General features: G+C 40.4%; 1 protein-coding gene across 12 annotated transcripts in view; it reads right to left on the reverse strand.

Annotated features, from left to right (window-relative positions):
* The window catches only part of Tasp1 (taspase 1), a 255,934-nt gene that overhangs the window by 218,279 nt on the left and 9,957 nt on the right, over nucleotides 1-27,698 (reverse strand). For 10 of the 12 annotated variants that reach the window (XR_013050795.1, XR_001579049.3, XR_013050794.1 and 7 more), the window contains exons 3-4: nucleotides 22,879-22,946; nucleotides 17,156-17,224 (exon numbers count right to left, since the gene is read on the reverse strand). Coding sequence is in view for 5 of the 12 variants with exons in the window: in XM_006983677.4 (XP_006983739.1) it covers nucleotides 17,156-17,224; nucleotides 22,879-22,946 (137 nt within the window). In the remaining 7 variants the exon portion in view is untranslated. Of the gene's footprint in view, nucleotides 1-6,306; nucleotides 6,572-17,155; nucleotides 17,225-22,878; nucleotides 22,947-27,698 lie in introns of all 12 variants that reach the window. The other 2 variants (XM_076570728.1, XM_076570727.1) reach the window with 1 other exon arrangement.

A 27,698-nucleotide genomic window follows, 5' to 3' on the forward strand; every position in this document is an offset into this window, starting at 1 on the left:
TTTAGTCCCTAGCACCAAAGGGAGGGGGAAGGAACAGAACGAAAAACTGAAGAACTGAAACTAATTAATGCCTATCTATTATTACAGGACTACAGACAACAATGTCAGAAGAGCAAATAGCTTTACTGCATGTAAAAAAGACACCTGAGGAAGTCCTATGATGCCTGTTCTCAGTTATTCTGTTTTTTAAGATATTCATGAATATTCAGTTATATCAACAATCCTAAAAAAAAAAAAAAAAAACTAGCCAATTAGAAATAATGAAGACACACTTTACTAAGGTACATACTAAGTGAGTTTGAAATGTTAGCAAACTATTACAATTTTAAAGAGTACATAGCTCTTTAAAAAATTAATGGACTTTGGGCAGTGGTGGCGCACGCCTTTAATCCCAGCACTCGGGAGGCAGAGGCAGGCGGATCTCTATGAGTTCGAGGCCAGCCTGGTCTCCAAAGTGAGTACCAGGAAAGGCGCAAAGCTACACCGAGAAACCCTGTCTCAAAAAACCAAAAAAAAAAAAAAAAAAAAAAAAAATTAATGGACTTTGATAAGTCACCAGAGTTAGCCAGAAAACATTTTTTTTTCACTCTGCATTTATTGAACAGAACAGAAAATATCATATGGGGAAGAAATGGGATACTTTACAGAAATCTTTAACAGAGTTTTACAAGGGATTAAATCACTGGCTCCATTGGATTCCAAATGACCCAGATAGCAAACATCATTGTTTATCAATTAATACCTATAAATGGTTGATTTCAATAGCAAACGTCATTGCTTATCAACCAATACTTATAAATGGTTGATTTAAATAGTAAACATCATTGTTTATCAACCAATATCCATAAATGGTTGATTTCAATAGCAAGCATCATTTTTTATCAACCAATACCACTAAATGATTGATTTCAACATTTATGGTAGATGCCAGAAAATATTTTTATTAGGCCCAACTGAAGTCTTTTTCATTCATTAGTACTAATCACTGCATACTTTGAAAGAAGATACTCTATTGTTGAGAAGGGTTCCTAACAAAATAAGAAAACTTTCCATCTTCATTCCATAACTCCTAAAGACAGAGTAGTCTTTCCTTTTGGCGTTCTCTCTTCCCTCTCTTTCTCAAGACATACTTGCAGATGCCCTGGCTGCCTTACAGACATGCTAAGAGTTCTTGCTGTGGTTGATCAAAGTTGGAATGCCTGAGGAAATTACTCAACTAGACAGCCCGGAATTGTATCCAGCCAAATAGTTAGAGTGCTTACTTAAACATGTGTTAAAGTAATATCTTAGATGTCCTGGATATAAGTTGAGAGAACATTTGTTTGCATCACACTCTGTGAATACTAAGGTTTAATATTAGTGACAGTTCATTTGTTAAAACGGTCCAACTGTACAAAAGACAACATACTTTGGCTGGAAACAACAGCATATGCACTAGGAAAATTCTTACGGTCCTAAACTATGTAAGATCTTTTGAAAATGTCAGAAAAAAATGGAATAAATGTTGATATTTGTTCATTAGAACATTTGTTAATCTGGCATAGTCTGTCAAAAATATAATCATATTTTAATTATTTAAAATATTTTAACAAAAATCATTATACTTACCTTTTCATTATTAATCTGCCTAATTTTCAAACAAACACAATATAATTATGCAGAAAAATGACATCAGGGCAGTTTTTTCCAAATTTTTAACTAAAAGGCACGGAGCAACAGTACAAAGAGTTACTTGTCAAGCACAACAGAAATCTTTAAACTAAAATACTGGCTTCCAGACTTGCACATCTGAAATAGTTTTAAAATGTTTTAGTTGGATTCATTATGATGTCCAGAAGGAAGTTAGCACACACAGTACCTGAAACTGTTCTTTCCACATGAGGTACAATAAAAAGACAAATACAGCTATTTCCCCAACATTGCCAGAGTTGGCAGCCACTTACACTTCCCTTCAACCTAAGTCATTATACCTTTTAACCATGTTGACAATAATATGGAAATATCACTCAAATAGAACTTACCAGATCATGGAATTATAGTATTTACACCATCGTTCTTTCATGACATAGTCATAATGAGGATGGGAGAGCTACTTTTTAATCCTCTACTAACTATATTTGCTTTTATTAAAAAGATTTCTAGCCTACTACAAAATGTCGTTGACTTCTACATATATGCCAGAAGAGGAAAGTATAAATGTATTTCCCACTCTGAATTCTGTAAGAAGCTTGGTGCACTGTACAGTGTTGATGCCCTGTGCCAAGAAATAGGATGTTATGAACTGTCAGGAAATGTACAGATCATGCAAGAGCCTAGATATGAAGTGAAAATTATTGCCAATAAATACTCCTTAGCAGTAGAAATGACCAAAGAATTTTTGTCAATCAGGAAGTTCACAATTTAAAGTTGTTTTCTATAGTGACATATGATCCTTCATTGAAGTTCTCATAAAAACTTGACAGAAGACAGACAGGGAAATAACAGGAAATTTTTGAACAGTGTTTTGCACAATTTTGAAGCAAGATTTATATGACGTTCTTGAGACCTTAAAAATTATGTGCTGCATTTCTTCATTCTTTCCCAGATTCTGAATTAAGACTGAATTTAAGAGACACAGAAAAACTTTTTTTTTTTTTTTTTTTTAAAAGATAGGGTCTCACTATGCAGTTCTGGCTGTCCTAGAACTCACTATGTAGACCAGGCTAGCCTCGAACTCACAGAGATCTGCTTATCTCTGCCTCCCTAGTGAAGGAATTAAAGGAATGCACCACTACCTGTTTTTTTGGTGTTGTTTGTTTTCGACACACAAAAACTTAAAATCAAAGGGCAGTATTCTGGGATCGGGGAGATGGTTCAAGGGATAAAGTGTTCACTGCCCAAGCATTAAGACAGAAGTTCAGATCTTCAGCACCGGCATTAAAAAAAAAAAAAAAAAGAAAAGAAAAAAGATGTGGAGGCTGGAAAGATGGCACATGGCACACTGTACTCTTCCAGAGGACCTGAGTTCAACTACCAGAAATCATATTAGGTAGATCACAGCCATGGACACCTGCACTCACATGAACATATAGACACACATAATTAAAAGTAAATCTCTGATGCCACAAAATGAAGCCAAGTGTAACATAACTTGCCATATTTGCCCTCTAATCCTAGCATGCAGAGACTAAGATCCTCTATCCTCAGTGAGCCAGAATAAGTGACAGACCCTGTCTCAAAACATAGAGTGGAGAGCATTAGAGGAAAACACCTGAGGTTGCATTCTGACCTCCACATGTATGTACAAGCACTTGGCACTCAACACACACACACACACACACACACACACACACACACACACACACACACACACTACACACGCACATTAAAAAACAAAGTAAGGCCATTTTTCTTGATTGATGATTGATGTGAGAGCCTAGCTCACTATGGGCAATACCCAATATGGGCTGGTGGTCCTCTAAGAAAGCAAGCTACAATAGGCTGTGGGAAGCAAGCCAGTAAGCAGCAGTCCTGTCCTCCATAGTCTATGCCTCCAGGTTCCTGCTCTGAGTTCCTGCTGACTTCTTGGACAATGGACTATGATGTGGAACTGTATGCTTTTGGTCACAGTGTTTTATCACAGAAATAGAAAGCCCAATTAAGACAAAAATTGGTACCAGAAGTGGGGTATTACTATGATAGACTTGGCCATGTTTAAGGATAGTAAAAGGATTTTAGAACTTTGGACTGGGAAATCATTGAGTGTTCAGAGCTTAATGGGCTGCTGTGAGAACTTGGAAGATAAAAATGCTGAGAGCAGTGCAAGAATTGAAGCTCTGCTTATGAAGTTTCAGAGGGAAGTTTTGGGAGTCCCTTACAGACTACATTGGGGCTGTTTGATATTTTGAGTTTTATGATTGGATGGTTCTGGTCAGCTGGAGCTGAAATATCAGCTATCATTAAGAGACTTAAACCTTTAACGTGAAACCTCTGCTTCACTAGGGCAACTGATACTGGTCGGCTAGGGCTGAAGAGTCAGCTGTACTTAAGAAGAGACCAGCATCACTGAAATCTTTGGAAGTGTTTCCACAGAGTCAGCACACAGAAGCTGTTGTCCATCAGGAGCCAAGGCTGTAGCTTGTGCTGGCAACCGAACTTGGTAATGTGAAGAGTTTCCCAAGTGGTCCTGGTTTTGAAGGCATAAAGAGCAGCTGAAGCTTGGCACTGTGCAGCAGGGCTGGAATCTTTGATGAGAGGCCATTGGTGAAGATACAAACTCAGATGAAGTAGAACGCCCAAGACTGGTGGCTCATGAAAGGCTTGGTACTATGTGGCAAGGTCAGAGTCCTTGAAGAGAGCCCAGGAAAAGGTACTGGTAAAAGTTTACCCTACTTGCAGACATTTCAGCATTTTGGAGACGCCAGTACTATGGGACCACCACCAGGGACAGCAGCAGCTGTGAAGTGGAACTGGCCTTACGTGGCCTAAGAGACAAGCTGTATGTGCTGCAGATGGCAGAGCTAGAGAAATGAAGCCCTTTGGAGCCCAGAGCTCTGATCATGAGGGGATCCCAGAGCCTAACAGTGAGATTTCGACTGTAGAAGTTTGGTTTTATTTTTATTTGATTGTTCATGTGCCCTGATTTTTCCCTTTTGGAGTAAGAAAGTATTTAACTTGTTTTTTTGTTTGTTTGTTTGTTTGTCTGTTTTGTTTTGTTTTGTTTTGTTTTGTTTTGCTTTGATTTTACCAATAGTTAAGAGACTTAGGAATTTTATAGATACTTTATTTTAGAAAAACTTTGAAAAGAGGCTTTAACTATTTTAAAGACAATGAACTTTTAAAGTATTTCAATTTTAAAGACTGGGACTTTTAAAAGTTGGAATGTTTTATACTGCACATTAATATTAACATGACATCTTAGGGACAAAAAAGAAAAAGGGATAGTTTGATAAGTGATGTGTTTGTGTCAAGTTGAAAAGAGATCAACTGTCCTAGTTAGTTTTTTAGCAACTTAACACAAGATAGAGTCATTTGGGAAGAAGTAACCTCAATTGAGAAAATGGCCTGACAGACTGGTCCATGGGCAAGCCTCAGGGGCATTTCCTTGATTAATGATTGATTTGGGAGGCCCAGCTCACTGTGGACAATGCCACCCCTGGGCTGGTGGTCAGGATGTTTTAAGAAAGCAGAGTGAGCAAACCAGGGGGAGCCAGTCAGTAAAAAGCACACCTCCAAAGCCTCTGGATCACCCTCTGCATCAGCTCCTGCCTCCAGGTTCCTGCCTTGAGTTCCTGCCCTGACTTCCTTCAGTGACAGACTGTGCTATAAAACTGTAGGCCAAAATAAACTCCTTCTGCCACAAGTTGCTTTTGGTCACAGTGTTTTATCACAGCAAAAGAAACCCTAACTTAGGCCTAGTTTCAATACCCAACACATTCCCCTCTCCAAAAAGAGAAGAACGGTAGTCTTTCAACCACAGTCTATGGTTACATAGGAATGAAGCATACAGAAAAGTTTTAGCTTCAGTTCTTCACTAACAAAAAGGGAAATTAGTTGTAAAATTATCAAATTCTATAAAATTGATGTCTGAAATGATAAATCAAGTAACTATAAACAGATGCAATGATTCAAAAATGATTAAACTGCAATTCTCAGAACCAATAAGTCTAATTATATCCATGAATACAGAACTACAGCATAATTTATACTCAAAATTAAATAAATTACTTTCACATAGTCAAAAAACCGAAATACCACCAATTCTACCATCATACCATAGGTTGGTTTAAACAGCTCAAAACTGAATATCAAATGAAATATATTGAGAGTAACAACACCCAAAGAAAAATGAAAACTCATACACAAAGCTAAATGCTTCTCAGAAACTGCTAGGTCTAGTCTTAGAAGACATCCCCTAGACAGCTTCCGTCAAGAGGAAGCATCTGATGAGGTCCACAGAGCTCATCAAGAATGGCTAGAGAAGGCTAAAGAAAGTCTTCATGTTCCCATCAGTACAAAGTAAATCATGACACAGTCTGCAGTTAAGTGTTTTCACTTGGATTTTGATACAGAGTCAAGTTAAAACTAAAATCTAATAACTGGCTTGATTTTCTTTAAAAAAAAAAAAAAAGGAAGAAAGAAAAAAATTGCTTTTCCACTAAGCATGTACTTTGTGCTACAAAGCAGACATGATTCCTAGAATCTTGGGGAAACAACAGCTGTACCTACCTAATGTGTAAACATAGTAAGTTACAAGTTGATCCTCAGTACTAAAGGCAAGAATCAGCATTAGTACTCCAAAAAGTGTTTTAAAAGAACGTAACTTACTTTCACCGTCCCAGGCTAAGTGGGCTCTGTCTGGTGCTTCTTTGTCTGCACATGGCCACCCACAGCCTGTCTTCTAATTAAATCAATGCTCTAGCAGCAGAGCAAGCAAACAAGGTGCCTCCCGTCTGTATACAGCTCTTCAGGACACAGTTCCCTTGGCCAGAAGATGAAAATTCTTGGGAGAGGTGATTTTCTGCCTCTTCACAAGAAGAACATAGAGACTTGGCGGGATGCAACTCCATGAAGTGTAACTGTGTGTATACACCTCAAAAAATAAAACAAAAAGATGCAGAGAAACATAAAGACTCCATAAACAGCTGGAACACACAGAAATAATGAATCACCACTGGAAATACTGCTAGCGAGACAGGCACAATCGGGAAAGAAAAGAATATCTCAAGTTAAAACTAAAATTCCATGCAATGAATATACTGCAAGCACTATAAGGAAAAAACAATCATTTATTAAAGGTGAATCTTTTATTCCACATAAATAAAAAGCATAATTTCCCCCTCCCACATTACAAAGAATAAAAGACATCATCAATGAAGGAGAAAACTTGGTCTTTGAAGGGCAGAATGCATCACCAGCCACAGTACAGTGAATGGGTGCTTACATATGTATGACCTAACTGCACTCAGCAGGGGGGGAGGGGGGGGGAGACATGGACAGGGAACTGCTCCACCTGGAGAACAGAACAGGAATACTCTGCCACCCTCTGCCTACGGAAACATTTGTTTAGACAATGGTTAACATCTCCAATTAATGAAAATGATCAGATACCTTCTGCTTGTTTTATTTTTTACTGAGGGAAAAAAAAAAGCAACTGAGGGCTAAAGAGATGGCTCAAAAGTTCAAAAAGCTGGCAGCAAGCTAGGCATGGTGATAGACGCCTCTAATCCCAGCATTCAGGAGGCAGATCTCTGTGAGTTCAAGGCCAGCCTGGTCTACAATATGAGTTCCAGGATAGCCAAGGCTACACAGAGAAACCCTGTATTGAAAGGAAAGGAAAGAAAGCTAGCTGTTCTTCCAGCACCAGTGTCAGGTAGATCATAACTGCCACTATCTCCAGCTCAGGGAATCTGATGCTCCTGGCTTCCAGCCACCTGCCCTCACATGGACATACCCACACACAGAAACATACATACACATAATAAAAATAAATATTTTTAATTAAAAAATAAAAAACTGAAGTAATACATAGAATGGGTGACAATAACCATCTGACCCCAGAGGAGCCCTCAAGCAAATTTAATATATCAGCCCTCCTTAATGTGCTCTTCACCCAGGTATGCCATATGCTAACTGCAAGCCACATTGTCTTCATGACCACTACACATTTCAAGCACCAGCAAGCTTCAGGTATTTTATTTCTCCAACGCCTGAGGCACACAAACAACTCCAGTCAAAAATGTACAATGCAGGCCGGGCGGTGGTGGTGCATGCCTTTAATCCCAGCTCTCAGGAGGCAGAGCCAGGTGGATCTCTGTGAGTTCAAGGCCAGCCTGATCTCCAGAGCGAGATCCAGGACAGGCACCAAAATGACACAGAGAAATCCTGTCTCAAAAAAAAAAGAAAGAAAGAAAATGTACAATGCCCAGGGAAAGGAATGTGGCCAACTCTTACAGGTGAACAGATGCCTGGAGTGGGATCTCTCAACAACAGACTACACAAAGGTGACTGGCATTCTCAAGTTCCTAAAGATGCATGCAGTGGGTTCCTGGCACAAGAGGATATAAAGACACACAAATGTAAAAAAGTATTAAATACAGTAACACAATATGTAGTGATGTGAATAAAAGAGTATTAAATATAGTAACACAATATATAGTGATGCAAATATCAACTTTCTTCACCTCAAAATACAAGCCATCTGGATAAGAAATCATGTCATAAAGGAATTCAAATTTATAAGCAAGCAATCCCCTGGACTGTACAAAGATTTAAAGGCAAGAAACTATACCAAATGTAATCTTAGCTCAGTGATTCTCAACCTTCCTAATGCTATGACCTTTTAATACAGTTCAACCACATATTATTTTCATTGCCACTTCATAACAGTAATTTTGCTATCGTGATGAATTGTAATTTAAACATCTGTGTTTTCCAATGGTCTTCTATGACCCCTGTGAAAGAATCATTTAACACCCCCAAGGAGTCATGACCCACAGATTGAGAAGCCCTGATTTAGACAATAAATCCATTTAAAATATGAATTAAGATCTTTCCTTCCTATAGGAAACTTTTAAGGATAAATTATGTCAGCCAGAAAACCAGAGGGTCACATAATTTAAACAAAATATTTTGGAAATTTTCTTATACTGTTTGGCTTTCTTGGTTGATTGGTCAGTTTAGTTTCTGGTTTTTCTGCACTAAGGATCAAACTCAGGACCCCTTGCATATTAAATATGTGCTCCAGCACTGATCAACATTCCCAGCGAAACAGAATTCTTTAAACAAAAGAACCTATGTAATTTATCTTTTGCTATATGAAATTTAAGATAGTCTTAGCACTATTCTTTTTTAATTTTATTAAAATATAATTATATCATTTTCTCCTTCCCTTTTCTCCAATTCCTAAGTCCATCCCCCTTTTCAAATTCAAGTCTCCTTTCCTTTAATTGTTATTGTTTTACATATATAAGCAAATAAATATATTAATTTGTAGATTTATCTGCTCAGTCCTAACCAATTGGGGGCTCATCCCTGGTGAAGACTAGTTCTCCCACTCAGCAGTCCTGAGTTGTCTATAGTTCTGGGTCTGCAGATGGAGGCCCTGCATGCACTCTTCTTAATGTATAGAATTCTACCTACCATACTCAAAATGAACTGACTGAAGTACCCCATAGGTTCTCACCAGATGAAAATCTCTTGTTAGTCATGAGTTCTTTCATACAGGACTGAAAATAGGCGACCAAAAGTTTGTCACTCATACTTCATCCATTAGTCCTCATTCGTCCTTTTTTTTTTTTTTTTTTGGTTTTTCAAGACAGGCTTTCTCTGTGTAGCTTTGCGCCTTTCCTGGAGCTCACTTGGTAGCCCAGGCTGGCCTCGAACTCACAGAGATCCGCCTGGCTCTGCCTCCCAAGTGCTAGGATTAAAGGCGTGCGCCACCAACGCCCGGCTCTCATTCGTCCTTTTAAACCAGGTCTTAGTACTTTTTTAAAAGAATGTCTCCATGAAAAGAGAATGACAATGTTTCAAGAGTAGTTCATTTTTACTCAAAAATCTAAGAAACATGCCTTTTTACTTTGGGAACAAGTCTAAGAAAGTGGTAACCTATGAATCACTCAGAACTCTGTCCAATTTTCTCAAAGAAGAAATATTATCAGAGAAGGCTACTCCATGTAAAATGTACGAAGTAATGGTCTAGCATTTTTAATCTACTGAACAAAAACAAATTCAAAGCAGCCAAGAAAAACAGCTAACACCCAAATGTACAACCACAGATATGAAGACCAAATTGCTTCCCAATATTATCATCTCTGTTGAAGAAGAATCTGAGTTGTAATATCCAATAAACAGAATTCATTTCTCATTTGGTCTACAGATAATCTGTGAAAGTTATAAACAACAGGCCAAGGAAATTCAACATCAATCTCTAAACTACAATGTCTAAACCAATTGGAAGACAAAATGCACTTTGCGGCACCTCTGCATTTCACACCACAGAACACTTATCACCCAGGAGGGCCACCTTCCCTCCCAAACCCTGGAAGGGAGAAATTGGTCAGAATACGAGGTGAGGACTGCATGCCAGTGCCCATACATTATTTAAAGGAAGAAATACCACCTATGTGTCCAAAAGTGGTTGTTTTAAGATGACAACACTTGTATTGGTAGTAGACTAAATCATCCATTTCTAGGAAAATTATGAGTCTAGGTGGTTTCTGTGAGCTTTAGATAAATAAGAACAAACTACAGTATAACTTCTCACTCATGCTCATGCAAACAACCACAGTCAAATTCACTGGGCTTCACAAAGCGCGTGCATACACACATCCCAAAACAGCACACATACACACACACACACACACACACACACACACAATCAAAACAGGAGGGTGGTTTTGGAAAAGGATTTTAGGGGGAGAAAGAGTGAAGGGGGATGAAATAACCAAAATTCAGCATACACATGTATGAAACTGTCACACAATAGGGTTTTTTTAAAGGAAAAAATGAGGGTTAGTTATAATTGAGGCAAGCAAGCACAGCATAAAGTTTAGTATCCTGGGACCCCTATTGGATTTGGGGTTATGTACACACACCTCCATTCTTATAATAATGAACTGGGAAGCCTAGTTCGCCCACCTGACAGTACTGTATACACACATCTCTCTCCAAACAATGCACCTAGCAACCTCTGGTAACCATCAAATTTAGATAATTTCTATTTAAATATACTCCCAACATAACCAGGTATAGAAGAACAGAAGGGACAATGCAGCCTGAATTGGTTTTGAGTGCATGAGAAGTAAGGCAAAACTGTGTCCTTGTTAACCCTATTTTGCCATTTTTTTTTTTTTTTTTTTTTTTTTTTTTTTTTTTTTTTGGTTTTTCGAGACAGGGTTTCTCTGTGTAGCTTTGCGCCTTTCCTGGAACTCACTCTGTAGCCCAGGCTGCCCTCCAACTCACAGAGATCCACTCCCAAGTGCTGGGATTAACAGTGTGCACCACCACCCAGCCTATTTTGCCATCTTATTCCTATCAGTAAGCACAGGACTAAAATCAAATGCATTATGCAGAGGAACATACACAGTAGAAAAATGATTATATAACTGAAGCTATGAAGCAAAATAGAGAACCACCCAAACTATGCCCCTTAGTAACCAGCCGCTCCCCTTTGGCCTCATAAAAAGGGACCCAATGCTGAAGCCTAGAGTCCTTGAGTATCTTTATTCATGTAGCCCCCATCAATCTTGACAGTGTACCTCTCTTTAATCCAAATACAATTAATTATCTTGCTTCTTTTGCAAGTCTTTGTGAGCCCTTACTTTCAATTTTCTGTGTAACAGTCCAAGAACCTTGAAACACTGGGTCCAGACATAACAACTGCATAAATATAGAAATGTCACAATAAAACTTGCTTCTTTGTGTGCTAACCAAAACAATCAATTTCAAGGGGGCTTAAAAGAAAAACCAAGCTGGGTGGTGGTGGCACACGCCTTTAATCCCAGCACTCGGGAGGCAGAGCCAGGCGGATCTCTGCCAGTTCGAGGACAGCCTGGTCTCCAAAGCAAGTTCCAGGAAAGGCACAAAGTTACACAGAGAAACCCTGTTGGGGGGGGGGGGGGGGAGGGGACCAAGCACAATGGCACATGCCTGTAATCCTAGTACCGGGGAAGTAGAATCAAGAGAATCAAGAGTTCAAAACCAGCTGTACCTACATAGCAAGTCTGAACCTAGCCCGTGTTACATTAGGACCCTATCTAAAAAAAAAAAAAAGAAAGAAAGAAAGAAAAGAAAAAGCTTTTAAGAAAAGAAAGAACAGCGTATAAGAGCGTATGCCAAGGTGGGGAAGGTGTGTGTGAAAAGTTCCTTTTGTGGCACCTTGTCTCTTCCTCCTCTACTGTGTAAAGTTGATACTAGTATTAAAATATTCACTATTTGGGAAAACACAAATGATCAAACTTTTGTAAACACAAGGCTAGATACCCTTTCTACAAAATAAGAACCATTAAACCATTTCCTATCAGTTACTTTACTCTGTGTTTAGGAGCAGACTCAAGGAATTCATACCAATTCTAGTATCTGGCAAAGAAAAAACAACAGGCAAGTTCAAATTATATCATTTACTTAATCAAAAAGTATATCCCTACCCAGGTGTGGTAACACAAACCTTTAATCCCATCATTGGGAAAGGAGAGACAGGCCCAGAGAGAAGCAGATTTCTGTGAGTTTGGGGCTAGCCTGATCTACACAGCAAGTTCCAGGCCAGCCAGGGCTAGATAGTGAGACCCTGTCTCAAAAAACCATAAAAGTGAATTTTAAAAATAAAGTATAATACCACCTATAATCTCAGCACTAAGGCTGTGGAAGCAGAAGCATTATAAATTCAAGCCAGCCTAGACTACAATAACAAGAATCTATCTAAAAAAGAAAAATACTTTTTTAAAAACTTAATTTTAGGCTGACATGGAAAGATCTCTGTGTTTGAGGCCAACCTGGTCTACACAGTGAGTTCAGGACAGCCGAAATTAGATAGAGAAACCCTATCTCAGGGGGCTAGAGGGGGGGACTTAATTTTTTTTCTTTCATTTTTCTTTAAGAAATTTTCTACTCACTCCACATACTATCCACAGGTCCCCCCTCCTCCCTCCTCCCACCTTCCAGCCCTCTTTCCCAAGCCACCCCGCATCCCCACATCCCCCAAATCAAGGTCTCCCATGGGGAGTCAGCAGAGCCCAGCACACTGAGCCTAGGCAGGTCCAAGCCCCTTCCCACTGCACCAAGACTGTGCAAGGTGTCACACCACAGGCACCAGGTTCCAGATGCCTGCCCATAGACCAGGAACAGATCCCGATGCCCCTGCCTGGGTGCCCCCCAAACAGTTTGAGCCAAACAACTGTCTTCCGTATCCAGAGGGCCTAGTCCAGTCCCATGGGGGCTCCACAGCCACCAGTCCACAGTTCATGGGCTTCCACTAGTATGGCCAGTCATCTCTGCATGTCCTCCCATCATGATCTCGATGTCCCTCGCCTGCAGTATCTCTCCTCTCTCTCATCAATTGGATTCCCGGAGCTCAGCCTGGTGGTGCCTGGCTGTGGAGCTCTGTATCTGCCTCCATCTGTCACTGGACAAAGGCTCTGTGATGACAGCTATGTTATTTGTTAAGCTAGTCACCAGAGTAGACCGGTCCAGGCACCTTCTGGACCACTCTTAGTCCAGTCGGGTGCCGGGACTTAATTTTTAAAAGGATAAACATAGCCAGGTGTGATGGTGCAGACCTTTAATCACAGCACTCCGGAGGCAGAGGCAGACAGAACTCTGTGAGGCCAGCCTGGTCTACAAATCAAGTTCCACAACAGCCAGGGCTACACAGAGAAACCCTGTCTTCAAAAACCAACACACACACACACACACACACACACACACACACACACACACACACACACACGAACATATAGGTGCACAACCCCTCCCACCTTCCCTGGAGTGAGTCAGGCTTGATGCTACATTATCTGTAATTCCAGTTCTTGGGTATCTGAAGCAGGAGGATCACAAGTTCAAGGACAGCCTGTACTACTATAGAGAGGCCTTATCTCCTCTCATCACACGAAAAAAGCATCTCCAAATCCAAAGGACAAGGCACATCTAGGATGAGACGTCAGTGAAGAGGATGACTAAACTTAAAAACAGATGTTACCCTCGAATGTAAAACAATAGAAATCAGACTTTCTGTGATTTTTCTCATTTCAACATGCTCAAACGACTCAGAACAACTTATATTCATCTAAGCAGAGAAAACATAATCCAATTTTCTTATTCTTTCCATTGACCCAAACTATTACAATACTTCTTCAACTGAACTCTTCACAGGAAAACCCAACCTGGGTTTAATGGAATACATTTCAAACACTTAAGGTGAGAGAGACTGTAGGGGACAGTAAAAGAAATGACCATATAATTCTTAAAATACAGAAAAACCCTTCCAGTTGGCATTTAAACTATGAACACACATTTCAATAAAAGATATAAGACACATAGTCCTAGTCTGCTTCCCTGTGGATGAGATAAACACCATGGACAAAATGTGAAAGCCAAAGTTACATTTTAAGTTCTAATTACTATTTAGAGATCCATGAAATAAAAATACCTCTGATCTGCAAGCCCCTTGCCCAAGGACAGAGAGTTCCTGAAATGCTGGAGGCTGTTGTTTACGAGTGATAACAAGCCACATGTTTTCACTCCCCTAACAAGCATGTCTGATCCATCTGCACTGGATGTGCTTGATCACATGTGGGCAAGAGGTTCACAGGCAGAAAAGACACCAGGATGAATGAACAGTTGCCCCTGATTGGATGTAGGCTGGAGGTATGTCCAGATGTATGCTTGTCCATGATTGGACCTGATAGGAAATACTTAAGATGCTGCAAAACTTGATTTAGGACCATCTTCTGAAGATGGACCTGGCCAGAGCTGTAGTTGGAAGTTTTTCTGTGTCTGTCCACAGCCGCTCAGACACAAATAAACACACAGAAGCTTATATTAATTACGAACTGTATTGGCCATTAGCTCAGGCTTATTACTGAGTAGCTCTTACACTTAAATTAACCCATAATTCTTATCTATGTTTTTAGCCACATGACTTGGTACCTTTTCTCAGTTCTGCCTTGTCATCTTGCTTTCTCTGTGTCTGGCTGGCATCTCCTGACTCAGCCTTCTTCTTCCCAGAATTCTCCTTGTCTGCTTATCCTGCCTATACTTCCAGCCTGGCTACTGGCCAATCAGCATTTTATTAAACCAGTATACAAAAGCATTATCTCACAGCACAGAGCCCATCCACCTGGCCACTATGTAATTAAAGCTTTCTGCAAATTTGGCTTTAATTTTGGTAGTGGTCTTATTCTTATCTGGTGGGATTAATAAAAAGAAACTTGGGAATGAAAGAGTTTATTTTCTCTTACAACTTTCAGGTCACAGCTCATCACTGGGGCAAGTTAGGGCAGGAATTTCAGGTGGGAACTGAAGCAGAGACCATGCAAGTCACTGGCTTGCTCCCTCTGAAAGCCATAGAGCACACTGGCTTGCTCCCACTGGCTGACTCAGCCTGCTTTCTCCAACAGCCCAGGCCACCTGCTCAGAGATGGCACCACACATAATGGGCTGGGTCTGCTACATCAATTAACAATAAAAATGCCTTAAAGGCACAGCCGCAGCCCTTTCTAATGGAAGCAATTCCTCAGTTGAGGTTCTCTCTTGCCAGGGGTGTCAAGTTGACAAGCAGCATTAGCCATCACATATCTATAATCCCAGTCCTCAAGATCTGAGAAAGGAAGAATACATGTAGGCAAAACACTCATACACATAAAATAAAATTAATATATCTTAAAAGAAAAATTTAAAAAACCATAAATTCCACTCATTAATACAGAATGGTTTTTGTTGTTTGGGGGTTTGTGGCTATTTAAGTAGGCCAGGCTGGCCTCAAATGTGTTCAGCCTCTTGAATGCTTAGATTACAGGCATATACCAGCATAACAAGATATTTTTTTAATAAAAAGTATTTTTTTTAAGTATAAATAAATAATCATTTATGAAAGCAGGGGGAAAACAGAATCACATATTCAACATGATGTAGCTTTAACTTACAAATACTAAAGTTACTCTAAAGTTTTTTAACTTAATTTTACATAATTTTCTGTTCATAGCTGCCATTCTCCATTACTCATTAAGCTTTTTCCCCCAGACCTATACTAACTCCACAAAATGATAACTCTGACATCACCTTCGACAAAAAGGACCATACTTAGTCTTTTGAATAAAGGAAAACTTAGCAGTAAATACAACAACCTTCCTTCTCATGTCACTTACCTTCTTTTATCCACAACATCTAAAAACCTTTACATTGTAAACTGGTCATTGATAGTTGCAGAACACATCATAAGTAAAAACTGTTACAGTTATGGGATGCTTTTACTATGATCTATACATACTCTAAGTGGTTAGCATATAGTAATCTTCATAACTCTGTAAACAGGAATTATTTTTATCCTTTCAGATAGAACTGAGTTATAGGAAGGCTCTAATACACCCATTGGCATTCGGCTATGACTGACACCCTGGGTCACAATAGGCAAGCACCAACAAAACCCAACATCAGATGTTTCAGGGGCCAAACTTCAAGAGAACTAATACCCATCACACACACACACACACACACACACACACACACACACACACACACAGCTTCCAACCTGCCTTGATTGTGTTAGCATGAAGTTAGATATGTTATAAAGATTGGTTAAAATCTACAAAGCAATAATTCAAAGTGCAGCTCTATAGTTAAATGAGAAGGAATGCACAGAAAACATGGCTAGGGCTTTCAGTCAACACTCCAGGAGAAGAAATCTGACTGATGCCCTGATATCAAAGACTAACCAAAAGCCCACAACTGTCAGCTTGGGAATGTCTACTTTACCTCACACCTTCTCCTTCACACTCATCTCCATGTCTTAACTTTCCTCCCCAAGAAGTCTTCACATCCAGTAAAATAGTCATCTCTAATAATCTGGTCTCCTCACTAAAATCTATCCTCCCCACATTTCAGTCTTCTCAAAGGCCTCAAACTCATCAATACTACAGAGTCAGAGAAACTGGTAGTCCCTCACTACAGAATACCAAAAGCCTCCCCAACTCAACTCAGTGCCCACCATAAACCTGGAACTGTTCTGAAAATCCTATTCAAACAAGGATGCTCTCACAAAATATACAACATATAGCTTCAGGACCTACATCTGTTACATTTGTGATAAAACTTATCTTTCTACTTTAAAACTTATCTTTCCACTTTAGACACTTTATAGAGAGCTGAAATCATGTATTTGTTAAAGACACATCGCATTTTGGGGATGTGAACTTCAAAAACTGTCCTACTGAAAATACATATCACCAAAAACAAGAGGAAGAAGGAATTGACCAACTTTTTTATTACTCAGGAAAAGTCACCAATGAAAATATTTCTAAAAAATTGTTTATCTCAAAATCTTTTATAGAGCTTTGGTAATATTGGTGGGGAAACACTGGTTACATGATTTATAGTTGACTAATTCAGCATGTGTATGCCATTTAAAAATAAGGAATGTAAATTCAAATATTGTAAATAAAACATAAAAAGAGAAAAGAAATACCTCAAGTTCCACCAGAGCAGCGGTCACTGCATCTGTCGCAAGAGCACCAGACTGTAGCTTCTCAATTGCCTGGGAAACCAAGAGGAGAAATTATTCACTGTAAAACTAGCTTCTCAAACATATCATGAGCTTTGTGAAGGGTTAAAAAATATGGGACCCTCAGAGCTGGTAAAAATTGGTCAGCATTTCCACTGCACACTTGAAGACACGGGTGTCCGATCTGCTGACACTGTGACATGGAGTTGTGGTTATGTTGGGTTCCATTCCTGGATGCATGTGACCTGTGGGCTGCAAGTTGGACAAGGCTGCTTTAAGGCATATGTTTCTCAGATTTAAGATGAGTAGTGTTTATTACTCAAGACTAATTATCATTCTTAATATTATCCAAATTAAAACAAATGACTAAAAATTAGCCACTAAATGCAAGATGGAGGGAATTTAATAAGTGAAAGAGCTTCACTGTTCATAGAACAATTCAAACCAGCCACAGAGATGATATGAGTTAGTTCAGTTAAGATTCCTGACAATTTATATTTTATATCAAGAACTGCATCTCAGATACAGCTACCTCTCCCACTATTTCTACTCTCCACGTGAATCAAAAACAACTATTGTTTCTAAGTCACAAAATCTTCTGATAACCCAGCAATGACGGCTCAAACTTTAATCAGCTCTTAAGAGGCTGAGGTGAGAGGATTGAGCAGACGCCATTAATAGGCTACTCAGTCTTCTCTCAGAGATCAGGCCTCAGTTTATAGTTTCCTGAGACTAAACAAGCAGTTTCTAAGTGAGCCACAAACAAAAGGACAATCAATCTCCAACACCCCTGACAGCAAGGACGAGGAGGCCTGGTACATGCAGTACTAGGTCAGCCATCCTCCACAGTCAGCAAGCTCATGGGATAACCAAATAAGGAAAAGGCCTAGGACTTGTCCAAGCATGCCCCAAAATGGGAAAACTGTAGCCTTAACCAGCCCCTGACCAGCCCTGACCAATTAGAACATACTATTATGATTGCCACTTGCTTAAGCCAATCATATCTAAAATGATCTAACTGCTCTAGGACCTCTCCTTAGCTGTGCTTAAAAGGAGCCTGCAGCTCCTCTCAAGGTCATTGCCATTTTGCCTTTTTGTAGGATGGTTGGCCCCAGCACGCTGGAAATAAACACTCTTGCTGATTACATATGTGGATGGTAGTCTTTTGTGGGACCTTAAGATAGGCAGTTAGATTGCATGACTTTACAAATTCAATCCAGCCTGGGCTTCAAAAACAGGGGTGGGAGGGTGTTTATTAAGTAAAAAAGAATCCAAGATGGATATATTCATTTTCAAAAATATTCTTGATACTATAATGTCTCCTATCAAAATGCTCTTTTATACTGGGCGGTGGTGGTGCAAGCCTTTAATCCCAGCTCTTGGGAGGCAGAGGTAGGTGGATCTTTGTGAGTTCAAGGCCAGCCTGGTCTACAGAGCAAGTTCCAGGACAACCAGGACTGTTAACACAGAGAAACTCTGTCTCGCAGAGCGCCTGTGTGGCCTGGGCAAGTGTCTCCATGACGGGTAAGGTGACCTGCTGACGTCCCACGCAACCCAAGTCAGAAGCTCATTTTTTAGTCCCTGGTCCCCGTTTTGGTGCCTTGCTTGCTGACCATGACCTTGATATCCTCCCTATGCTAATTCCCTCCCCGGTTTCAACCTCCTGAATGCTTAAGGGAAGTTCCTTGTCTGTGTATCCTGCATAATGGGCATTAACAGCTTAGATGCAAGATTGTAAAACATCAGTAGGGAACTTCTGCCCTCCAGGGTTCTCCCATTGTGCTGTAAGCCTGTTTTTAAGATATCCTCCTCCTCCTCCTCCTCCCCAGCGAAACCCTGTCTCAAAAAAACCAAAAATAAATAAATTAATTAATTAAAAAAAAAAAAACTCTTGTAATACATTCTACAGAGTAAAATCACCTGATTTGGGGGGGGGGGGGGTATAAACTGGCTTTTACAATCTGAGTGTGGCTTATGCTGCTATGCTGCCTCCTGGGGCCATGATGACATCTGTGTCCAGGCTGCTACTGGGGACCATGTCTGGGTCCATGGTCCTACAACATCCAAAGTCTGTGTTGAGGTCCATGGCCCATGGTAACACCACAGGCCATACACATACCAGGGTCTGGGCTGCAACCTAAGGACATTGTAGCATCTATGGGTAATGCCGCCACCAGAGCCATGCTAATCTGGGTGCCCTGCAGCACCACACTAGGCCATGGTTTTATCCAGGCGCAGGCTGCTGCATAGGGCCATATCTGGGTCTATGGCCTAGCAGCAGCCAGGGTCTAAGTTGATGTCCATGGCTCCTATTATCACTGAGGGCTGTGCAATGCTGGGGGTATGGACAGCTACCTGCGACCATGTTGGTGTCCTAGGGCCTTACTGGTGCCAGTATGAACCTGGGTGACCTGTGCTGCCACCAGGGCCATGGTAATGTCCAGGCCATGCCTGAATCCATAGCCCTGCTGCAGAAGGTGTCTGTGATGATGTTCATGGCCTTTCTTGCCACAGGGGATTGGTCATAGGAACCATGAACATTGGAATCTGAAGGCCATGGTGCTAAGCCAGTCCCCCTCACTGGTCCTGGGATAGCTGGCCCTGCTCCTCACTGGTCATTGCAGCAGGAGAGCTAGACCCAACCCCCATGGGAAAGCTGGCTCCCTGCACTCTGGAGAGATGGCCCACCACCCCTCACCAGGGCATGGGAGAGCTGGTCCTGAATGCATGGGCCTAAAAGGACTGGCTCTGCCTCTCCCCTGAGGGGGATCGTCCCAGTGACCCAGAAGGACCTGCTCAGCTACCACTCAGACCCACATCCTGAGAGGTTGGCCCACCCTAACATCTACTACATCTATGACCTGCTGGAGTTCGAGAAGAGACTGGTTCTGCAGAATGATAACCACAGGATCCCCAAGACTCAGGGCAACATCAGGATATCTGAGAGGAATTTTGGTGAAGCTCCAATGACGATGGTATGCCAGAGGCCTTGAACCAAACCAATGACTCACTGCAATGAACATTTTGTGGGTGGGGCTGATTGGACAAAGGGGTATACTTCGTGACAAACCGCAGCAATCAATGCCACTAGGATTAATAAAGAGGTGTTGGAAAGATGGAGGAGCAAGATGAGGTTTTTTTGATTGTTTTGTTTTCAATTGATTTTTTTGGGAGGGAGGGGATTATTTTGGGGGATACATGCTGCAGAGGGGAGGGGAGGGTATAAAGGGACTGGGAGGTTAGCGGGATTGGGGTATATTATGTGAAATCCCAAAAAAATCAATAAAGAATTATGTTATGCCGGGCGGTGGTGGCGCACGCCTTTAATCCCAGCACTCGGGAGGCAGAGCCAGGCGGATCGCTGTGAGTTCCAGGCCAGCCTGGGCTACCAAGTGAGCTCCAGGAAAGGCACAAAGCTACACAGAGAAACCCTGTCTCGAAAAACCAAAAAAAAAAGAAAAAAAAAAAAAAAGAATTATGTTATAAGACAAAGCCCAAAAACTAACAATGTATTTCTAATTAAACTTTTTATTGTTTTATTTTATTGTATGAGTGTTTTGTTCTCATGTCTGGATGTGTACTACATATGTGCCCGGTGCCCTCAGAAGCCAGAAGAGGATGTCAGATTCCCCCAGAACTGCAGTTACAGATAGCACTGCCATGTAGGTGCTGGCAACTGAACCCAGGCTCGCTCCCAGAACAAGTACTCTTACCCACTAAACCACCACTCCAGCCCCATACTCATAGCTAAACTTTTAAGAAAGTAATTCATGCCACCCATGGTGGCACATGCCTTTAATTCCAGCACATATAAGCAGAGGCAGGGAGATCTCTCTGAGTTTGAGGGCAGCATAGTCTACATAGTAACACAGTGAGTTCCAGGACAGCCAGGGCTATATAGAGGTAATTCATGGGGCTAGGGAGTCTTAATGCTTAAGAAGATCACTTGTTGCTCTTGCAGAGGATCCAAGAAGTTCAATTCCCAGAACCCACATGGCAGCTCACAGGACACCAAATATGCATGTAGTATACACACATAAATGCAGGCAAAACACTCATACACATAAGGTAACAAACTTAATAAATATAAAAAAAAAAGAAGGTAATCCATTACAAAAATTAAAGAGGATAATAGGTCAAAATAAATTAGATTTACAGAACTAAAGCTATAGAAAACTAAACATATCTTTTCAGATAATGAAAAGATTTTGCCGGGCGGTGGTGGCGCACACCTTTAATCCCAGCACTCGGGAGGCAGAGCCAGGTGGATCTCTGTGAGTTCGAGGCCAACCTGGACTACCAAGTGAGTTCCAGGAAAGGCTAAAAGCTACACAGAGAAACCCTGTCTCAAAAAACCAAAAAAAAAAAAGAAAGAAAGAAAGAAAAGATTTCACAGTTGAAAAACATAAGAAAATATTTAAGCTCATATTATATATATATACATATATGTACACACATACATATATACAGTAAATATACACACACATATATATGAACATGCATATATATACATATATATATATACACACACATATATATATGCATATGGGTTTGTGTGTCTGTGTGTATTTAGTATATAAAATCCCTGTAACAAAATACTCTCAATTTATGGTAATCCATTAATAAGAAAAAGTTCATAATTCTGATACAGTATCTTTCTTATAAATGGTATTTAAAAATAGACCAGGCGGTGGTGGTGCACACCTTTAATCCCAGCACTCGGGAGGCAGAGCCAGGCGTATCTCTGTGAGTTCGAGGCCAGCCTGGGCTACCAAGTGAGCTCCAGGAAAGGCGCCGCAAAAGCTACGCAGAGAAACCCTGTCTCGAAAAAAAAAAAAAAAATGGTATTTAAAAATAAATAAAAGGAAAAGTACCCATATTTACCTGATACACAATTTCTAACATTCTGTATGCATAAAAATAATGGAAAGTTTGCCTACAAGACTATACAGTCCAGATCAAAATAAAAACAAATCATATTTTTTCTGACCTCATTCCTGCTCCCAAATTAAGTAGTCAACAATTTAGCAAACCTCAAAAGTCAAAGGTGCACAAAGCACAAGTGAACAGAAGGGCAGAGCTCACTGCACTAGGAAGACAGGCATTTGCTCTGCCCATGCTCAAGAGCAGAGGACAGGGCCCAGAGTCATCAAAGAAAAGCACTGATTTTCTCTCTTTCTTCTTCTTTCTTTTTTTCTTTCTTTCTTAATGACTTCCCATCAAGGAAAAACATGAAGCATTTATTCACAGGAAGGCAAAGGCAGGTGAGTTCTAGGCCAGCCAGAGCTACAAAGTGAGACCCTGTCTCAAAAAAACAAATACATACATATAAAGTCTCAAAAAAAATAATATTTCTTTTAAAAAAATGAAGAAAGAAAAGACACTGAACTACGTAATAGGAACAGTTTTTCCCAACTGTGGGAATGTTTAAAAAGATATGGTTATATGTGCCCATAACTAAAAGCATAGAGTTCAATCTGGAGGAGAAGAGGAGAAAGCTAAACATCATTCAAAGAAATAAAAAGACAGATCAAACTAAAAACTAAGGACTAAGATCCTACAAATGAGTATGAGTAAAATAACTTTGGGATCCGGCCAAACTTTCACTGGAAATGAAATTTAAAACTTTGAATCTCAAAGTAAAGTTTCATGTACAAAATCACAAGCATTACACACTCTGCTCATACCTTCTGACAGGCTCGTTTGCATACATGTTTATATTCCTTGGCTTTGGATTCCGAATGATAACCTGCACCTACAGTTAAAAAAAGAAAAACCAAGTGTTAGTTCCTGCTAAACTACCAGTGACCCATCCGACTAGAAAGGCAGTCCATACAGACGCAGTCCCAGTGCCTTGATTATATTAGATTCTAGACTCTAACAGCTGATATTATGCTTTTCCCTTTATTCAAAAAAGTTTCCTGTCAGAGCTCCTAAGAATATCTCATGCCCCGAAAGATCCTTCATATGGTCACCCCCTACCTCCTTCAAGAACCTCCACCAGGATCAGAGAGATACTTGCACCAAGCCTAACAACCTAAGTTCTATTCCAGAGGCCTATCTGGTAAAAAGAGAGAGCCAAGCCCCACAAATTGTTCTCTGATCTCCATAAGTGTAATGATCTCCATAAGTGTCCTGTGGCACAGGGCCTCCACTAACACCACACACATTAAATATACAAATAAATAGATAGGTAGATAGATAAATAAATAAGTAAATGTGATTTTTAATTTAAAAAAAAAAATACTAAACTCAGGAATTCCTTTGGAATGGAGGTGATAATGCAGGTGGTACCAGGAACAAAGAACCTTGAAGTCCTTCTCTGTGATCTTTTAAAAGCCTCACTATTTAGGAAATTACTATTTAGAATCTAAAATTCTCAAAGATTCTCCAAAAATCCTCATTTATCTTTTAAACAAATATCCAGAAAGTTACTTAAAACGTTGGCTCCAAATAAACTAGTTTCCTTAAGGAAATTTATTCTTGGAACTAGAGAGATGGGTCAGTGGTTAAGAGCATGTGCTGCTCTTCCAAAGAAACCCAGTTCAGTTCCCAGTACCCACATCAGGCAGTTTATAACCAACCCCCTAACTCCAGCTCCTAGGAATCCAAATTCCTCTTCTGGTCTCCACAGGTGTATCTATGTGTCACACACACAGACACAATATGTAAGTAAATTTTAAACATTTATTTTTATTACTTTTTATAGCATATCTGTGTGTCTGTCTGTATGTATACATTCACACAAGTGTCCAAGGACGCCAGAAAAAAGTGTTCCATCCTTTGGAGCTAGAGTTACATGTGGTTGTGAGCAACCCAACATCAGTGCTGGGATGTGAACTTGAGTCCTCTTCAAGAGCAAGTGCTTTCTGGTGGTTTTTGAGATTTATTTTTATTTTATGTGTATGGGTGTTTTGCATGAAAGAATGTCTGTGCACCACTTGCATGCAGTGTCCCATAGAGGCCAGAAGAGGGCACTGGATCCCCTTGAACTGGAGTTACAGGCAGTTCCTAACCACTATGTAGGTTCTGGGAATTGAACTCCAGGCCTCCTAAAGAGCAGCCAGTGCTCTTAGACACTGGGCCATCTCTCCAGCCCCTTACTTTTAATTAAAGGGTCGAGCTAGGGATGAGAGTAGGAGAAAGAGGAGCAAGAGGAGGGGGAGAGACAGGAACTTAAAACTCTTGATGACTAGAGTTCTTATTAAAATTCTTTAGTATGACCTTCTTCCTCCACTAGATTCCATAGAGGTCAAACTAACACAGAAGATCAAGGTTACATGTTTAAGCCTCCCAACTCTCCTGTGGGTCTAGTGGAAACCTAACACAACTTTTCTCAAGACTGAGAAAAAACTGACCCATGAACAGTGTTACAGGGACCTGGGACAACAGAAACAATGCTAAACAACTAGAGTCTCTAAGGCTCCAAAGCAATTCTCTCTCATGAGAGAAAGCTAAAAGTTGACAGAGCCTCTATGAGTCTTTGTCAAACCTATCTTCACAGTTCTCTAAAACCATGATCTGCAGAGGAAACGTAATCAAGTATTCGAACACAGAACCATATGACCCAGTTACACCACTCCTGGGTATGCACACCCAAAGGACTCTGTATCTTACTACAGAGACACTTGCACACCCATATGCATTGACACACTACTCACAATAGCTACGAAATGGAATCAACCTAGATTTTAAACATCAACTAGATATCTAACAACTGGCAAGTGGATAATGAAAATGTGGTACATGTATACAATGGAATATTACCCAGATGTAAAGGAAAAATCAAATCATGAAATTTCCAGGCAAATGGATGGAACTGGAAAAAATTATACTGAGTAAGGCCCAAAAAGAAAAACATTGCATGTTCTCTCTCATACATGGATCCTTCCTTCAAATCGTTTGTTTTTAGTGTTTAACCTGGAGAAGTCATTCAGGGAGGAGGGATATCAAAATACAGGTGAAACACTAGGGGTGCACACCTTTAATCTCAGCACTCAGGAGGCAGAGCCAGGTGGATCTCTGTGAGTTCAAGGCCAGCCTGGTCTACAAAGCAAGTTCCAGGAAAGGCACAAAACTACACAGAAAAATCCTGTCTCGAAAAAACGGGGGGGGGGGGGGGGGAAGAAAAGGGCTAACAAAAATGAAGTATGAAGTGTGCATAAAAAAGCTACATGGGAAGCCGGGCAGTATACATGGGAAGCCGGGCAGTAGTGGCTCAAGCCTTTAATCCCAGCACTCAGGAAGCAGAGCCAGGCAGATCTCTGTGAGTTCAAGGCTAGCCTGGGCTACAAAGTGAGTTCCAGGAAAGGCTCCAAGGCTACATAGAGAAACCTTGTCTCAAAAGAAAAAAAAAAAAGGAAGCTACATGGGAACCTATGGTCTTGCAACTCAAGTAAAAAGATAGTAAGAGAGAGCAGAACACATATGATATGAAGAACATGGGTGGGGTAGTAATAGGAGCTAAAGGCTAAGGAGGGGATGGGAGCAGTGGGTGAGGGAAAGGAGTGCAGGGGGTAGGTATAACCAAAACTAAAAACTAAAAATGTATGAATAAACATTATGAAACCTTATTATGTTATAAGCTAACACATATTTCATTTTTTCTTTAAAAAAGAAATTTGGATGGCAGTACCCCACATGGCTGAACAAAGCTGCTCCCAAAAGATGGGTTATTTAATATGTTTCATGCACTGAGTTAGTTATTGGCAAGGAAGGCCCCAGAAGTATCAAAAACAATACAGGCTATTGCCTTTGCTCCTGATTGTCACCATAACTATAGAGTAATACCTAATTGCTAGAGACACCTCATACTTCAGTTGTAGGACATGAAAATCAATCTTGAACTGATCAGGAAATTCTTTCCCTGCTAGCTAGCTTTCACAATGTTAGAAAGTACTAAAGGAGGAGAGACATCAATGGTGCTCTGGACCCTGAACACTACAATACAAATCCACTGGGCTGATGGACCCACTGGGGCCACAGCAGTAACACTGCCCACAGTCATGACCAACCACTCTCTTGATTAGACCTGAGGTCTGCTACACAGGAGAGAATTCATTCCAGGCACTACTCACAGTCAAAATCCATGACTAGGGATGTTATAGGCTCTACAGGAGAACCTATCAATATTGCTTTACTAAATGGCCATTTTGTTAAACTGCTCACCACAGTAACTGAGCATTCATAGCTACTTTTTTTTAGCACTTTGGACAATTATGAGTGTACAGTAACCGCTACCCTCTTCAGTAAGAAAATTTTTGGATCAAAATTGAGAACAGCACCCATTTATGGCTCAGTGGTCAAGAGCATGCACTGCTCTTGCAGAGAATCCCAACTCAGTTCCTAGCTCCCACACTAGACAGATCACATCCGCCTGTACCTCCTGCTCCAGAGAATCTAAGACCCTCTTCTGGGTCTCTGGGTACCTATACTCACATGCATATATTTAAATATAAAAAAAAAAATTATCAAAAATTTAAAGGTGTCTACTTTGTTTTGGTTTTTTTCTTTGGTTGGCTGGTTAGCTGGTTGGTTGGTTGGTTGGTTGTTGGTTTGGATTGGACTGAATTCTTCAGGTGGCTCCAGTTGGTTGGGAATTCTTTTTGTAGCCCAGGCTGGCCTCAGACTCATGGTATTCTTCCTACCACAGACTTCCAAGTGCTGGGATTAGTATATGCCCCCATGCACAGTTGACTTTTTTCTTATTATCAGTATCAAATTAGCCAATGTTGAGAATAGCTAAGTAAAAACAAAACTCTAGTGCTGGAGAGATGGCTCGGTGGTTAAGAGCACTGGTTGCTCTTCCAGAGGTCCTGAGTTCAATTCCCAGCAACCACATGATGGCTCAGAACCATTTACAGTGGGATCTGATGCCCTCTTCTGTCATGAAGAAGTACAGGAAGACAGAACACTCACACACATAAATAAATAAACAAATCTTTAAAAAAAAATTCTACTAAATGTTGGGTAAGTCTAATGCTGAACAAAACAGTTGTAGATTATGTGAGAAATGTAATCTCTAACACTTTAAATATGTAAGATACAGACTTCTTCGTAATCAACAATCTATTTGAATTTCTAATAATTTAGAAATAGAAGGTGTGAGCCAGTCAGTGGTGGCACATGCCTTTAATCGTAGCACTTGGGAGGCAAAGGCAGGAGGATCTCTGTGAGTTTGAGGCCACCCTGGTATACAAAGTGAGTTCCAGGACAGCCAGGACTGTTACACAGAGAAACTCTGTCTTGAAAAAAACAAAAATAAAATAAAATAAAATAAAATAAAAAAATAAAAAAAGTAAAATAAAAAGGAAGAAAGAAAGAAAGCAGAAAAAGGCAAGGAAAAAAAGGAAAGAAATAGAGGATGTGGCTATGGCCATGACACCCTGAACTGACCCAATCTCAGCTGATCTCAGAAGCTAAGCAGGGTCGGGCCTAGCCAGAGAAGAAGAGGTTGTCACAAGATTTCCTGCCACAGCCCAGACTGATCCCTACTTATTCTGATCTC

Source organism: Peromyscus maniculatus, chromosome 4, assembly GCF_049852395.1.
Source record: "Peromyscus maniculatus bairdii isolate BWxNUB_F1_BW_parent chromosome 4, HU_Pman_BW_mat_3.1, whole genome shotgun sequence".
In the NCBI taxonomy this organism is placed as follows: domain Eukaryota; kingdom Metazoa; phylum Chordata; class Mammalia; order Rodentia; family Cricetidae; genus Peromyscus; species Peromyscus maniculatus.